The 13677-nt window shown below is 43.0% G+C and overlaps 1 protein-coding gene across 2 annotated transcripts in view; it reads right to left on the reverse strand.

Moving 5' to 3' along the window:
- Positions 1 to 13235, reverse strand: part of LOC136833774 (26S proteasome non-ATPase regulatory subunit 10-like) — a 33421-nt gene extending 20186 nt beyond the window's left edge. The window contains exons 1-3 of one of the 2 annotated variants that reach the window (XM_067096027.1): positions 12666 to 13235; positions 7263 to 7361; positions 1484 to 1630 (exon numbers count right to left, since the gene is read on the reverse strand). In XM_067096027.1, coding sequence (XP_066952128.1) covers positions 1484 to 1630; positions 7263 to 7361; positions 12666 to 12785 — 366 coding nt within the window. In that variant the 5' untranslated portion in view covers positions 12786 to 13235. The remainder of the gene's footprint in view (positions 1 to 1483; positions 1631 to 7262; positions 7362 to 12665) is intronic. The other variant, XM_067096028.1, reaches the window with a different exon arrangement.
- Positions 13236 to 13677: the final 442 nt, after the last annotated feature.

Consider the following 13677-nt stretch of genomic DNA (forward strand, 5'->3'; position numbering starts at 1 on the left):
AGAAGATGACGATGATGGATAAGGTGGAGATGGAGACCTGCGCAGTTTCTTCTTCATAACACGTTTGTACTTCTCTTGGATAACAACACTGATTGAACAAGTGCATCAGAAGATGGAGCAGGAGTAGAAGTTGCCACTGCTGACAGATGAGAAGAGAGGGGCTGTTGGCAGATGTAGGGGAGTGAGGAGAGCCGCTGAACTGGGAACTGTCATAACGGATGAGCTTGGGACGTGAGCAGGAGTCGTTATTGCATACACCAACTGAAAACGTTGGGCAGAGTATACTGATGACTGATGTGGCAATACAGGAACCGAAGCTCCGGGCACCACAAAGGGGAGAGTAGCAGGGCTGGCAACCGTCAATGAGGTTGATACGGGAACATGAGATGACAGGAAATGGGATAAAGGCCATCCAAGGTTGTTACTCCTGGTAGGCCTAGAGAAGCCCAGATGTCAGCCATATTCTGAGCCTCCGATCCTGAAACAGTAGAACAAGATGGTGCCGCCCACTCCCTTCCAGGCGGGGGGAAACCTTCCCCCCCCCGAGAGAGCAGGGGCAGTAAAAGAGATGATATCTCCCAACCCCTCTCCTGAAACCTCCAAAGATGAAACTATGAAAGAATGGGAAGGAGTAAAATCTTCCAAGGAAGATGATGCAACTGGAGGAAGACTGGGCAGGGAAGAGGAACAAGGAGGAGTCTGAGAAGCAGCCATTGAAGGAGGAGTAGACCCCTTCCAAGATGGCGCCTCCAACTTCCTCCTATGCTGCCTCTTCTTGGCAAAAATCCTCCACTGCTCAAGAGGCCAAGAACAACAATCAGGGTTTAGTAATATTACAAACATTAGATCTGCATCAGCTGCAAGTAGAATGTGGGTCAGTCTCAAAGGAAGCCAGAAAATGAAAGCAAGGGTAACCGCCAACCCCAGGACATTTTCTCTGAGGCTTGGTACTGGGAGGCTGAGATGAGTTATGGGTTTGCATAATCAAACACACAAATAAGCACTAATGCACAAACACACAGAATAGCACTAATTCACAACACAAAAGGCAAACCAAAGAAGGTAAATGGGCAAGAAAAACACCGGCTTTTGGAAGGAGGGGCAGCAGCACATCCTTCTAGCAAGGCGGTAAGGAAGAAACTAGATGCGTCACAGCACTCTCAGGTTAAGGGAGGTCGGCTGATGCCTCCTCTCTCATCCGAATGGCTGAATCCCGTTGCCACCAACACCTTGTTCTACAATTTTATATGTTTTTTACCGGTTTCCAACTGGCACTAGAAGATTTATCCTTACGTTAAGACCCAGGTTTGTTCCATGTATGAACAAATGAATTTTTTTTTTTATTTCCACAGTTCAATTACCAGCCAACCTACTTAATAGTATTTGAAGACTCGGTATAGAGCACCAGAACTGATGTGCAAAATAAGAAGTTTGTTCATTATATGAGCAAATTAACACAAGAAACCAATGAAAACATTCCTACTTCATGATGGTCTTTAGATGCAGCATACTGAAGTGCACTGTGTCCACCATCATTCTGAGCATTTAAATGGGCACCACGGCCAATGAGTAGTCTGACAACCTGTGCATGTCCTGCAGATGATGCTATCAATAGAGGTGTCCAACCAACCTGCAAATATTTATATTCATAAACCTGAGAAATCATTATTTATAGTAAAGATATTGTTATAAACTTACACTAAGCCTTGAGCCAACTTTTGATACCAATCAGTGTACATAAGCCTATCTATTCAGTCAGCACTCCAACAAACACACCACAGAACAAAGAACATTTCCCTAGCTGGCCAAACATCCACCAAATCCAATGCCACTAATGGTGGCAAGTAATGTCCCTGATGTCTAGACTTTTCACAAGCCTAGGGGGGGCTGGGAGGTGGGGCCTCTGTAAACTGATGGGTTTGTATTAAAAATATAAACTGCATTGTTGTTGCTATACAAATTGCTGAGTAAACTGCACTGTAAAGCATTACCTGGAGGAATTTTATTTTAAGGAAGCTCCTTTAAATGTAGTTGTTAATAAGATCTAGTATAAGCCTTAGTTGGTAAGCATAAGATTGGCTGGAAATAATTCTTCATATATAAGTATTCAGTATAATAATTAGCTGTATGATTTTGAGTGGTTGCATGTATATTTGTTTGTAATGTGTGAGTTGTTGTATGTATATTTGTATATAATGTAAATGTCCAGCCCTACGACAGAGAGACTGCTCAGTAGTCGCATGCTCTGGAGAACACGCATATTTGCTGACTTTCCCATGTGCCCTGAGGAGGCATGAGGGGAGAGTCCACCCTGTTGTCTGAACTTGTCAGGGCCAAGACCTCACACACATGCACACACACACCAAACAAATGGGTAGCATATGCTCCTACCTCTGTCTCCTTGGAGACAAAAGGGGAGGGAGACTGTCTAAATAAAAACCATTAGCACACTAAAGGATCACACTTGGAAGGATCTGGCGTAGTCCTTTTATCTAAGTAGGTACGGTAGGGGCAGAAGCACCTACCCTGCCAGGGGCTGAACAATCACATGCCAAAGACAAATATTCCCCTGCTCCCCACTAAGAAGGGAAACTCATGCATGAAATCTTACAAGATGTCCCACAAGGGGCCTTAAACTTCTCCTTCTTTCTCCTACATGGAGGAACAAAAGCCAAGGAGGAGGAAGATGAGCTTGACTATGACAAGGGAGTGCTCTTCTTCCCTTTCCTCTCATATCTCAGTGATCTTTAATGGCAAAGGGAAGGTCCAAACAAGAACCAAAGACACTGAAGCAACCAGAGGAGCTGCTACAGAAAGTACTACATGTACCATGAAAGGAAGTTACCCTCCTCTGTGACAGCAGAAGCAGCTGCAAGTACACCAGGAGGAGCAGGTGAAGGAGCGAGCTCCTTCTCCTCAGCCAGGTTGTTTAGGAATGCTGCAAAAGATGGAATACCAAGAATATTCAAGAGTCCAAACCTTCTGCAAATACTCCAAGGAAGATGTCTTCTTTGTACCTGGAATGTAAGGATCAAATAAGAGGGCGAGGCTACTGTTGAGGATGAGGCCTGATTAGGGAGCACCAGGCCCAATAGTAGCATCATCCACCAAAGTGTGGGTGTGGCTGTACTCCTTCACCACTCGAGTATTAACCTTCCAAAGAGGGAAATACTATCATCCGACAGGTGAATAGGAACTGAAGAGGGAGCAAGGAAGGATCCTGAAGGATTCAGCAGTGTTATAGGGGGCATTTCCCCCGATAAGGCTGGTGAATGCTTCTTGCCCTTCTTCCTTCTCCTACAAAACTTCTCCAACTGAGAAGAAGCCCAACACAGTCCATGCAGGGAGAAGCATGAGTACAAGCTTTCCCCCTCAGAAAAAAACAGTAGCTGTTGGAGTCAACAGTTACAGGAAACATGAGGAACCCACAAGGGCAGCCATGCCTTCGCAATGGGGTTGTTTATGTTTTTCCTCCATCATCAAGGAAAAAACAAAGTTACGCAAAAAATAAACAAAATAGTAATAAATAATCTAGCTACTCATCAAGCATTCAATGGTAGAAGGAAGAGAGAGAGCGCAGAGTGTGTTCCACTCTTCAAGGCAGCTGAAGTAGCAGTTTAAAAACCTCGTCATCTTGTGTTGTGGATGCTCTTACATAAAAGGCAGTTAAGTTAAGCATACCTTAGTTTAACCAGACCACTGAGCTGATCAACAGCTCTCCTAGGGCTGGCCCGAAGGATTAGACTTATTTCATGTGGCTAAGAAACAATTGGTTACCTAGCAACGGGACCTACAGCTTATTGTGGAATCTGAACCACATTATACCGAGAAATGAATTTCTGTCGACGGAAATAAATTCCTCTAATTCTTCACTGGCCGGCCGGAGAATCGAATGCAGGCTCAGCACAGAGAACGATATCGACCCGTCCAATGAGGAACTACTATAAAAGGCAGTGGTTTGTATTTCCATAGCATTTGTATTTTTGCTAGGTATACAAACTGTAGCCTTTTATGTGGGAATATTTTACACACAAGCTGGAAATGGTCACTGAAGCTTAGCAGCTAGGTGGTTAATTGGTGGTAGCTAGGTGAGTGGGAGGTGTTCTCACTAACCTAACGTAAACCAGCACCAGCACTTTTTCTTCTGGCATCAGGAACTAAGTTGGGTGGTTGAGGAACTGGATAGTATACCTAGGAAAAATACAAATTGCTTGAAAAATTTGGTATCTTTTGTATGGCACTACAAAACCACTGCCTTTTATGTAGGAGACTTACTCCTCTGGAAGGATGATAGCCTCACTACTGACTAGCAAGTTGAGTGATATATTCCTGATCATAATAAAGAGCAGGGGACCAATACTAACTACTTCCTATACAATATGCAAGACTCATATAAGTCTCTCAGCCAGAGTGAGATGTTTGTACTTTCACTCTAAAAAAAAGTTTGGAGAACCAAGTGCTGCCCTAAAGACAGGGCAACACAGTCATACGGAAGCCATTATCTGGGTCAGTCATAAACTGATGGGTTCAAATGAGAGCTTTACCTCTGAAGCTCTAAGATAGGATGCTTGATTGCAAAATTTACCCACACCATGGCCCATCCAGCATGTAATTGGCCTAACTACTATCTTGAAGAGGAAAGAAGGAAGAGAGCGAGCCAGTCACTTACTCATTCAATCCCAGCCTTGTGCCATTCTAGTACTTTTGATGAAATGCTTTTTTGTCAGCGTAAGATAGTTGAGATGCTTTTTTTTTTGTTAGAGAGGTGTTTGCAATGCCACTCAGATAATGACCTGTGGGCATTATCCCTGAGATAATGAGGGCAGGTGTCTGGCACCTCAATATAAGCAAAACTTAAAAGTTTTTCTGAACAGCTAGGGTCAAGCCAATATCTCTGGCTTCATATCTTGCCAGAACTGGACGACTAACCTCCTTGTAGGAAGAATGGTAACTCCATCTGATTACAAATAAAAAAAAGGAAGGTGTAAATTCTTGGACAATTTCTAGTACCTGCTGGTACCACAAAAAATGCCAAAATTCTGGCCTAAAAGGTTGAGTTTTCATTTGACAATGCTGAAGGTTCACACTGGCACAAAATCATCTCATCTTTGTCCCCAATAACAAAAGTTTTGGAGAGAATGGATCATAAAATTCTTTAATTTCTTGTCAGAAACTGACAGATTTGGAGTTTTTGCCACCAACTCAAGAACAACAGGAACGAGAGGGATCCCCAGCCCTCTGCTTGGTAGACACAGTACGAATGGTCATACAACTTGCAACTTGCTAAGGCTACCAGAATGAATCTTGGAGGACAGGTCTCACTCCAAGGCCTTTCCCAAGGGCTCCATGGCACCAGTTTGGCTGTGAAGGGCAGGAATCACATCCCAGAGGTTGAAGACCTAGATCAAGGAGGAGGAATAGGCTTCCACCACAGGGACTGAGGTGGAGCTTGTGTCGATGAAGGTGGATGAGTATGTACCAACCACGAAAAGTAGCACCAGCCAAAGAGAGAACCCACCAATGACAATAGTTGGAGTAGAGACTTGACTTCCTTGGCACACATAGTCGAAGATACCTCAAAACAAGCAGCTAACAAAGGGGAATTGCTGGGGATCTCAACCAAACGAACTAGCTCACTGGGATACCACTCAGCATAGGGCCATTGAGAACTGCCAAAGTTATCCAAGATCTGCAGTGACAAACACTTGGTTGAAAACTCAGTGAATTGGACTGACAATAAGAAAAGGCTAAGGTGTCCAGATTGTCCAAGAAAATGTTGAAAGAGTCCTCAAAGGAAACCAAAGGGTCTAGAAAGGGATAGCAGAACATCATGAGGCTCTTGGTTAACCATGTGGCAAATAGTGATCACTGGAGGACCCCTGAACTCAAGCTATTTCCCACAGAAGAAAGTAGAGACCAATCTGTTCTGACTAAGTACCCCAACAATTGAGTTGGTCTACAAAACATTTGTTCTAGTTGGAATGTCCTAGCTGACCACTCACTGGAAAAGCAAACTACCCATTTATGCACCTGAATCACCAACTGACAGAAATGACACTGCTGTCTTGTTGTCACTCATCAGTGCTATGGAACAACCATCACATGATCTTGGAATGTTGCAGCTACCCATTTCTAAGATGTTAATATACAGATGAAGGTGGTTCTCTTCCGACACCTGAAGCCAAGCAAAGAAATCCCCAGGTGCGCCCACTCCTTCCTGATGCATTCAAGAACAGATTTCTATCAGCCAGCCACCAAGCAAGGTTCTCCATTGACCTTGGTTCAAGAACATGCAGTGAGAGGGAGAGATACTTGGGGTCAACCAACACCGACTTAGTTGCCAATGAAACAAACGTTGGTGGTGGTGCAAGAGAGGCAAAAGCTTCTTCAAGGGCAACTATCAAGCCACACTGGTTGTACCTATTGTGACAGGAACTGAGGTGTTACTTCTCTGAACTTCCTGAAGTGAAAGCCTTACCAAAAACTCTCTACTGCTGTGTCAGATCAGCATACCAATCTTGGCCATGAGATTCAACTTCTCCCAAACTGTCATGAACCCCAGGTTGTGACAAAACGTGAAATGGTCTCTGTTCTGGAGCAACTGAGCCTCTCAAGATGCCAAAATCAGCCAGTACAAGTAGGCCCACTGACAACAAGGTGAGCATTTACATGAACACCTGAGAGGTTACTGCCAGTCCAAAGCATAGGGCTTTCAACTGGCTGACAGTCCTTTCACAAACAAAATAAGAGGTACTTCCTGGAGGACTGACTAGTGTGAAGATGCCCTCTCTGACAGCATCCAACATGAAATAAATTTTTACCATCTTGAAAAGAGTCTGCAGCACAAAACTCTTTTGACAGAGAGAGGTCAATGACTGATATCCAACCACCAGCTGACTTATCACTACAAAAATCCATGATCAAAGGCCAAAGACAGGTTATTACAACTTCTGGTGCATTCTTTCTAGCATTGCCCTCACCTATGCAAACAATAAATTCATAATCTCGGGTACTTAGGTATATAGGAAACATCATGAAGCCAAGCTGGTAATTGTAATTCAGTGTAATTCTTGGTAATTGTAATTCAGTGTGTTTCTAAGTCTATAACAAAATCCATTAGGACATATAGCCTCTAGATATCATTTTGGATAACCTAGTTTTCTGTTAAAGTGACTAACTCAATAACAATCTTTTCCTTAACTAATTGCAGTACTCAGCACTTAAAAAGCAAAGCTCTAATACATAAAAACTTGAAAACTTACATCATCTGCTTTATCAAGTGGAGCCCCATGTTCTACTAAAAAACTAGCTAATTCTTCATGGCCACCACTTGCAGCCCAATGCAATACCTGACGTCCACTCTGAAAAAGTAAGATAACTCATGTATAGTACATATCTATCTATGCAGTGCATTTACAAAAAACATTTTTAACCTCATAACAAACACTTTAAACAATTTTCATTTCAAATTTACTAACTTACTGTTTTATAAGTACTGTACTATCAATCTAAGTGGAGACACCAAACCTGACCTCAGCAAAAGGAGAAAAACAGACAGTCCCCGTTTCAGCAAAAACCGAAAATCGTCAAAAATCATAAAAATCTTTAGAAAACCTTACTTTTAATGCTTTGGGTGTATTGAAAACGATGTAAACTGCATTTTTATTGAGTTTTTCATCAAAAACACAAAATTTTGATTATTCTGCCATTTTGGGGCTAATTTCTCCGCATGGCAGCTTGGAACATTAAATAATTTTTGATGAATATATTTGAAAAGCGTCAACCTTGTTTAAACCGTGTAATTACATTGCTATTGCTTCTAACTCGCATGGCAGCTTAAATTCAAAATTTGTAATAGCACTTCAAATGTTTAGTGTAGATGATAGTCCACTAACAGGAATACCAGGAACAACTTAGCAGACAACATCATTCTGTGTCTGCTGTGCCCGATGTAAACATCGGTGTTTGAAGCAGCTTTGTTCATTATTTTCTGGTTGTATAACCAGATTTTGGTGAAGTATTATCGCTGATTTCAAGTAGCTGTCAAGCTTATAACTTTCAGGATCAGTTTTTTATTTTGTTATTATTGAGATCTCATTCAAGTTCGTCATATTTTCGCTACTGTAGTGAAGTTGCTATCAAGATTAAACATCATCTTTTCACACTTTTTTCCTTTGCAGAAAACTGAAAAAGTATAAGGTCAGGAGTGTAGTAAGGAGAGATTTTGTGCTTAATGTTTTGGTGGATGAGCTTTAGGAAAGGAGGTTTTCTTGAAAGCCGAGAATCGTGCTCCAAGCTCCCAGCACCAGCTCCTGAGCTCCCAGCTCACCTGGCGCTAGCCACAGCCTGGCACCAGTTACACAGCACCCAGCTCTCACTCTCATGCACCCGGCACCAGCACCCGAATGCCTGGCGCCAACTCTCCCCACATCCATTTTTCTCTCCTGCTACTAGCCCTCATACTTTTTAGCCACTTGCTCCCGTGCCTGGCTCCCTCGCTTCCTTCCCACGCCATTGCCAGTCTTGTGTCTAGGTTAACAGAAAATTAACCTTGTAACAGTGAAGTGTTGTGCAGTGGGTGATTATCCGGCCCGCTGGTTCTCCTAGACCTAAGTCAATGTCAGACTCCCCAAACCTGGGAGGAAGCATACTGAAAGTTCAATGGAGATTGGTGAGAAGTCCCCTAGGCACTTGCCTCCTCGATCAAACCTGTTGCACATCCCTAGATTTGACAGCCAGCCACTGAAAAGGCATCTTGATTGATGTGTAGTGGAGGAGGTGGCTATTTGGCCCGTTGGATCTCCTAGACCTAAAGCCCCTGCCATACTCCCCTAAACCCAGAAGGAGACATACTGGCAGTCCAAGGGAGTCAGAGGGCTTTGCCCCCAGTTGTCGCCCCCTCAGTTGAACCTGTAACATATTCCCAGGTATCAGCAGACAGCCACTGGAAAGGCGTCTTAATGGATGTGTATTGTTAGAAAGCCACCGGAAAGGTGTCTTGAGGGATGTGTAGTGTTTTCATCACTTGTCAACTGACATCTTCCTGGGTGCCCGGTGCCATCCTACTTGTGTCCAGTGCCAGTTCGTGTTCTCTCGGTGCCTATTCCTGAACGCCTGACACCAGTTCCCGAGAGCTCATCACTCTCTTTTAGTACCTGGCGCCAACCTACAGAGCTTTCATCGCCCGCACTCATGTGCCCGGCGCCAGACAACTAGTGTCTGGCACCAGTTCCTCTTTATTACTCAGCGCCTGTCTTTGCTAAGAACACACTGTTGTTCTTTCTTGAGCGCCAGTCTCCAACTTTCAAGTGGCCAACGCCAGTTCCCGATCATCAGGCGCCAACTATTCAGTATCACTCCCGCCTCTGTGCGCCATACAGACTGCTCACAAGTGTTTTGGCTCTCTTCAGTCTGTTCCAACTTTGTCTAGACTTCAACACAAGCCGACGTTGCTCCTTTTTAGCGACAATTAGGGTCTCGGATTCCTGTTCTTTGCAGACAGGGACTTTTGTATCCCAAATTTATGAGCTTGTTGAAGAAAGCTCCACCTCTGGCGTATTCTTCATCCTCAAGAAGTCTCTCAGGGAGTGGGAGTTTGACTTTGTTGAAAAGGAGCAAGACAAGTGTCTTTGGACTTTCCTTCCTCTGGTGCTTCAAGGAACTAGGCTTCCTTGTTGAAGATCTTGTCAAGATTTTTGAAGTACAATATTTTTTTTGACTGGCAGCAGGAGCACGGGATAAGAAGATAGAGGACTCCCAAGTGGATACTGAGAGACATCACCTCGGATTGTCTCTTAGTCCTGTCCTGTGCAGACAAGGACAGTTGAGATGGTTTTTAGAGATTTCAGCTCTCTTCTTTGGAATCTCGAGAAGGGAGAGATCTGGTCCTCCTTTACTATACTGTGAGAGCCTCACAGTCACAACCAGGCCTGTTATTTTTGCCTACTGACCTACATCACCTCTTCATCAGAACTCAGCCTCCATTGCAAGAGTCAGTTTTTTGGATGTCTCAACTCTTGGAATTTTCGGGCTTTCCGTCAGCATTTACCATTTTTCCTAGTAATTTGCATAAACAACTTGTTTAAGAAATTGGTCTGTAATTGTTTACATTACTGGGGATCTTTTCCAGGTTTGGGGATAGGAATAATTATAGCTTTAGTCATTCATCAGGAAATAAATTTCAAGCCATAAGTGGTTATAAAACTCTAATAAGTATGTTTTGCCAAAGGTTCCGAAATGGCAGATCATTTCAAAACAAATATTTTAACATCCAGTGGCAGATTTATTGTTGTTCAGACAGCAAATTCCAACTCTTCCATATTAAATTTTCTGCCATAATATACATCTTTTATTGTTTCAAGATTTGTTGTTAATAATTCTATCTTATTTTTCTTTGTGCAGAAATGCCATCTAAATTTTTGTCATCTACTTATTTTGCTAAATTTCATCCTATTACATTACTTATTTCTTTTGATCAAGTATTCTTTCCCATCTTTTATTATGGCATGTTGTTGGTTTTAACATGGGTACCATTTATTTTCCTGAATTTTTCCCATTTTTTTGTGGAGTACTATTAGAGAGATCATACAATTCTCCATGAAATGATTCTTCAGAAAGTTTTGAATTAACTCTTTAAAGTTTGCAGATATTTTGTTATATAGAGGTTTTAATGTATCAATTTACTAATAATAATATAATTTTTTGTCAAAGTTCCTTCTAATATCAGTAATTTTTTTTTATTTTACTGAACTTTCTATTCAAATGATCTAATCCAAGTTTCCAATTTGATGTTTTATTTTTATTAATTCTGTTAGTTGTTTAGAACCACCATGGTGGACTTTAAAATTCTTTTTCTCGGATGAGATTTTGATTCTGGTATTGCTTTTTCAGCAGTGATTTTTAATAAACAACAAGAAATTTATTAATTGTTTCATTATGGTCTTTTCGATATCCAAATGGGGAACATAGTGTGGGAATAATATAAGACGAGCACCTTCCGATCATGAAATAAATTTTCAGTCATGGCAGTCAGGTTAACCAAAGCAGCAGAAGATGCAGGAGATGCCAAAGGGCCAGGAAGCAGGAGCAACCCAGGCAGCGGAGACGCCAACAATCGGACCAGCAGCGACCAGTGCAGGCGGAGCAGCGCAGGAGCCAGGGAAGCCAGGAGTCGAGACTTGGGTGGTCGGGCATGGGTGGAGCAGGAGCAGGAGTCAGGCTGAGCTGAGAGCCAGGACTGGAGCAGGAACCGTGATGTAGGGGACAGATGAGGTTACCATACTGGAGGGGCCTGGCAGGGATAGCGGGACCAGGAAGCCAGGTGGCAGGCGCAGCTGATACCTGGGTACCCAGGTGCGAGGCAACAGTTACTGGCAATTTTGCAAAGGAAGTCATGGTGACTGTAGACGTGGTGGCAGCAGGCGCGCGTGGTGACCACTGAAGTGCCAGATAGATGAGAAAGCAGGCCTCCAATGACAGGACACCAGGTAGACCCAGGTGATGCCAGGTAGATGTAAGGTCTGGAGCCAGCCCACCGAGAGAAGTCTCTACTGCCAAACCTGAAAATAAAGCCAGGTTAAAGGAGACTCTACTACGCCTCCAGGAAACGATCCTCCAAAGTGAGGAGAGGCCCCAAGAGGATGTCCTGATCGTCCGGCTCCGCTGAGGCCTTCCAAAACCCGACGAAGCGAGTGAAGAAGGCGAGGGGGAGTCCTCACCCGAAGGAGAGGCAGCAAGAAGCGGAACCTTGCTGGGAGGGAGAAACGACCCTGACAGGTCAACCACCGAGGGAGTCAACGGAGGCGTATAACCCTCAGATGACGCCTTGGCGGACTTCCTTCAGTACTGTCTCCTCCCCTCAAACTTCACCTATTGCTCAGCAGACCAGGAACAACACCCGAACAAGATGAAGTAGGTGAAGGACACACACAGCCCCTGCAAGAGGAGCAAAGGGCGTGTGGGTCCAAGTCAATATTAGACAGGGCACACACGCTGGAGGAAGGAGGGCTTAAGAGGTTTATCAAAGGATTTCATACTAGCAAACAAGAAGAAGAAGATCCCACCGGGGAAATCAGCTCGACGGAAGTCAGGGCAGAGAGCGAAGAAATATATCCAAGCCCGATGATGGCCAAAAGCAAATGGGAATGTTTACATCCAGACAGGCGGGACCCCCACCTCCCGGACGGTAGCTAACTGCCTAACCACCTTGTCTGAAAGTTCAACGGCCATTTCCAGCTTCGCTGAAAGTAATTCCTTATGTAAAGGACTGAAGGTTTGTAGGCCTATATCGTGTTGGAACAAACTCAATTTCCAAGGTAATAAACCATGTGGAGTTTTACTATAGTTCTACCCTGTTTTGCAGAAGCCAAGGGCCAGGGAATCGTACAACGAGTGGTTTGCACTAAAAATAGCTTTAGCCTAGACCTGGGCTAATGCAAACTTCCTACTCAGATATGTAAAGACTAAAGAAAAGTTAAAACCAGGGATAAACAGTGGAATGGGCCATATGGTTCGTGGCTTTGGCGATAAACCTGGTTAAGTATCATAGCCTAATATTACTCCAAGTTCTACAAAGGCCTAGCATACTCAACGACAGGTTTAAAATAAGCTAACATAGCCTAAACCTCTTATGAAGTTATGCCTAGCCTATTTGTAAGGCTACTTACGTCATCTCTGGTGGTAAGCAGGCGATTATTACTCAGTATTCTTGTTTTGACTTCTTCATATTTCCCCAAACGACAAGCCTCATGGATATTGAACGTATTATCATCATTTACCAAGTGCATTTCGAGAGGTCGACTAAACAACTTCTACACAGGTCAGTATGGTAATGACACTTGAAGTTTACACTTTACAGCAGTGGTAGTAGTCGTAGTGGGTGTGATCTGCCCTAAAACGGCTCCCTTGCTCTGTCTATCCCTCCTTTGTTTAATTAAGTTTATTGTCTCCGTAATAAAAATATCTCAATTTCTTCTTTCGATAGATCTGCAAATAGAAGAATGTTGGCTGTCAGTTCCTCTTTATTTTCTTGATATGGCGTCTGCACGAATCTATATCTATTTTTAATGTCATTAAATGCTGGGCAATTGAGTAAGAAATGTTTCAAGTTTTCGGTTATTTCTTCACAGCACAAACGTTTTGTATTTTCCCCTTTTAATCCATCCCTATCGTTTAATTAAACTCCCATGAAGAAATAACAAAAGCCATAAAAACTTATGGAAACAGCAAGCGAATGTTGCCTGAATATAAATAAAGACGAAAGCAATATATTAATATTCAGTGACTGGTATAGTATCGACGATGTAGGAAATATGCAGCACATAGAAGGAATAAAAACAGTTAAGCAAATGAGATATCCGGGTGTAACAAGAACACGAAAAACTTCTTCAGAGGACAAATAAAAACGGCCCAAATTAAAACAAAGCAGATTGCAAACATGGCTAATGCAGTCATCAGTAAAAGCTGTAGCAGGGTGAAGATAGGAAGTTGTATTGTAAGTCATGAAACTCTTTAAGAAAATATAAGTGAACTACAAAAAATATGTAACCAAGTGTATATGGCAATTATGAAGGCACCAAGGTACACAGCAAGTTGTGCTTTGAGATCTGAAATAGAGGCCTCTTCCTGCCACTCAAGGGACATGATGAATAAACTATTCTATCTGAATCATACACTTGT

The sequence above is a fragment of the Macrobrachium rosenbergii genome, chromosome 52 (assembly GCF_040412425.1).
Source record: "Macrobrachium rosenbergii isolate ZJJX-2024 chromosome 52, ASM4041242v1, whole genome shotgun sequence".
NCBI lineage: Eukaryota > Metazoa > Arthropoda > Malacostraca > Decapoda > Palaemonidae > Macrobrachium > Macrobrachium rosenbergii.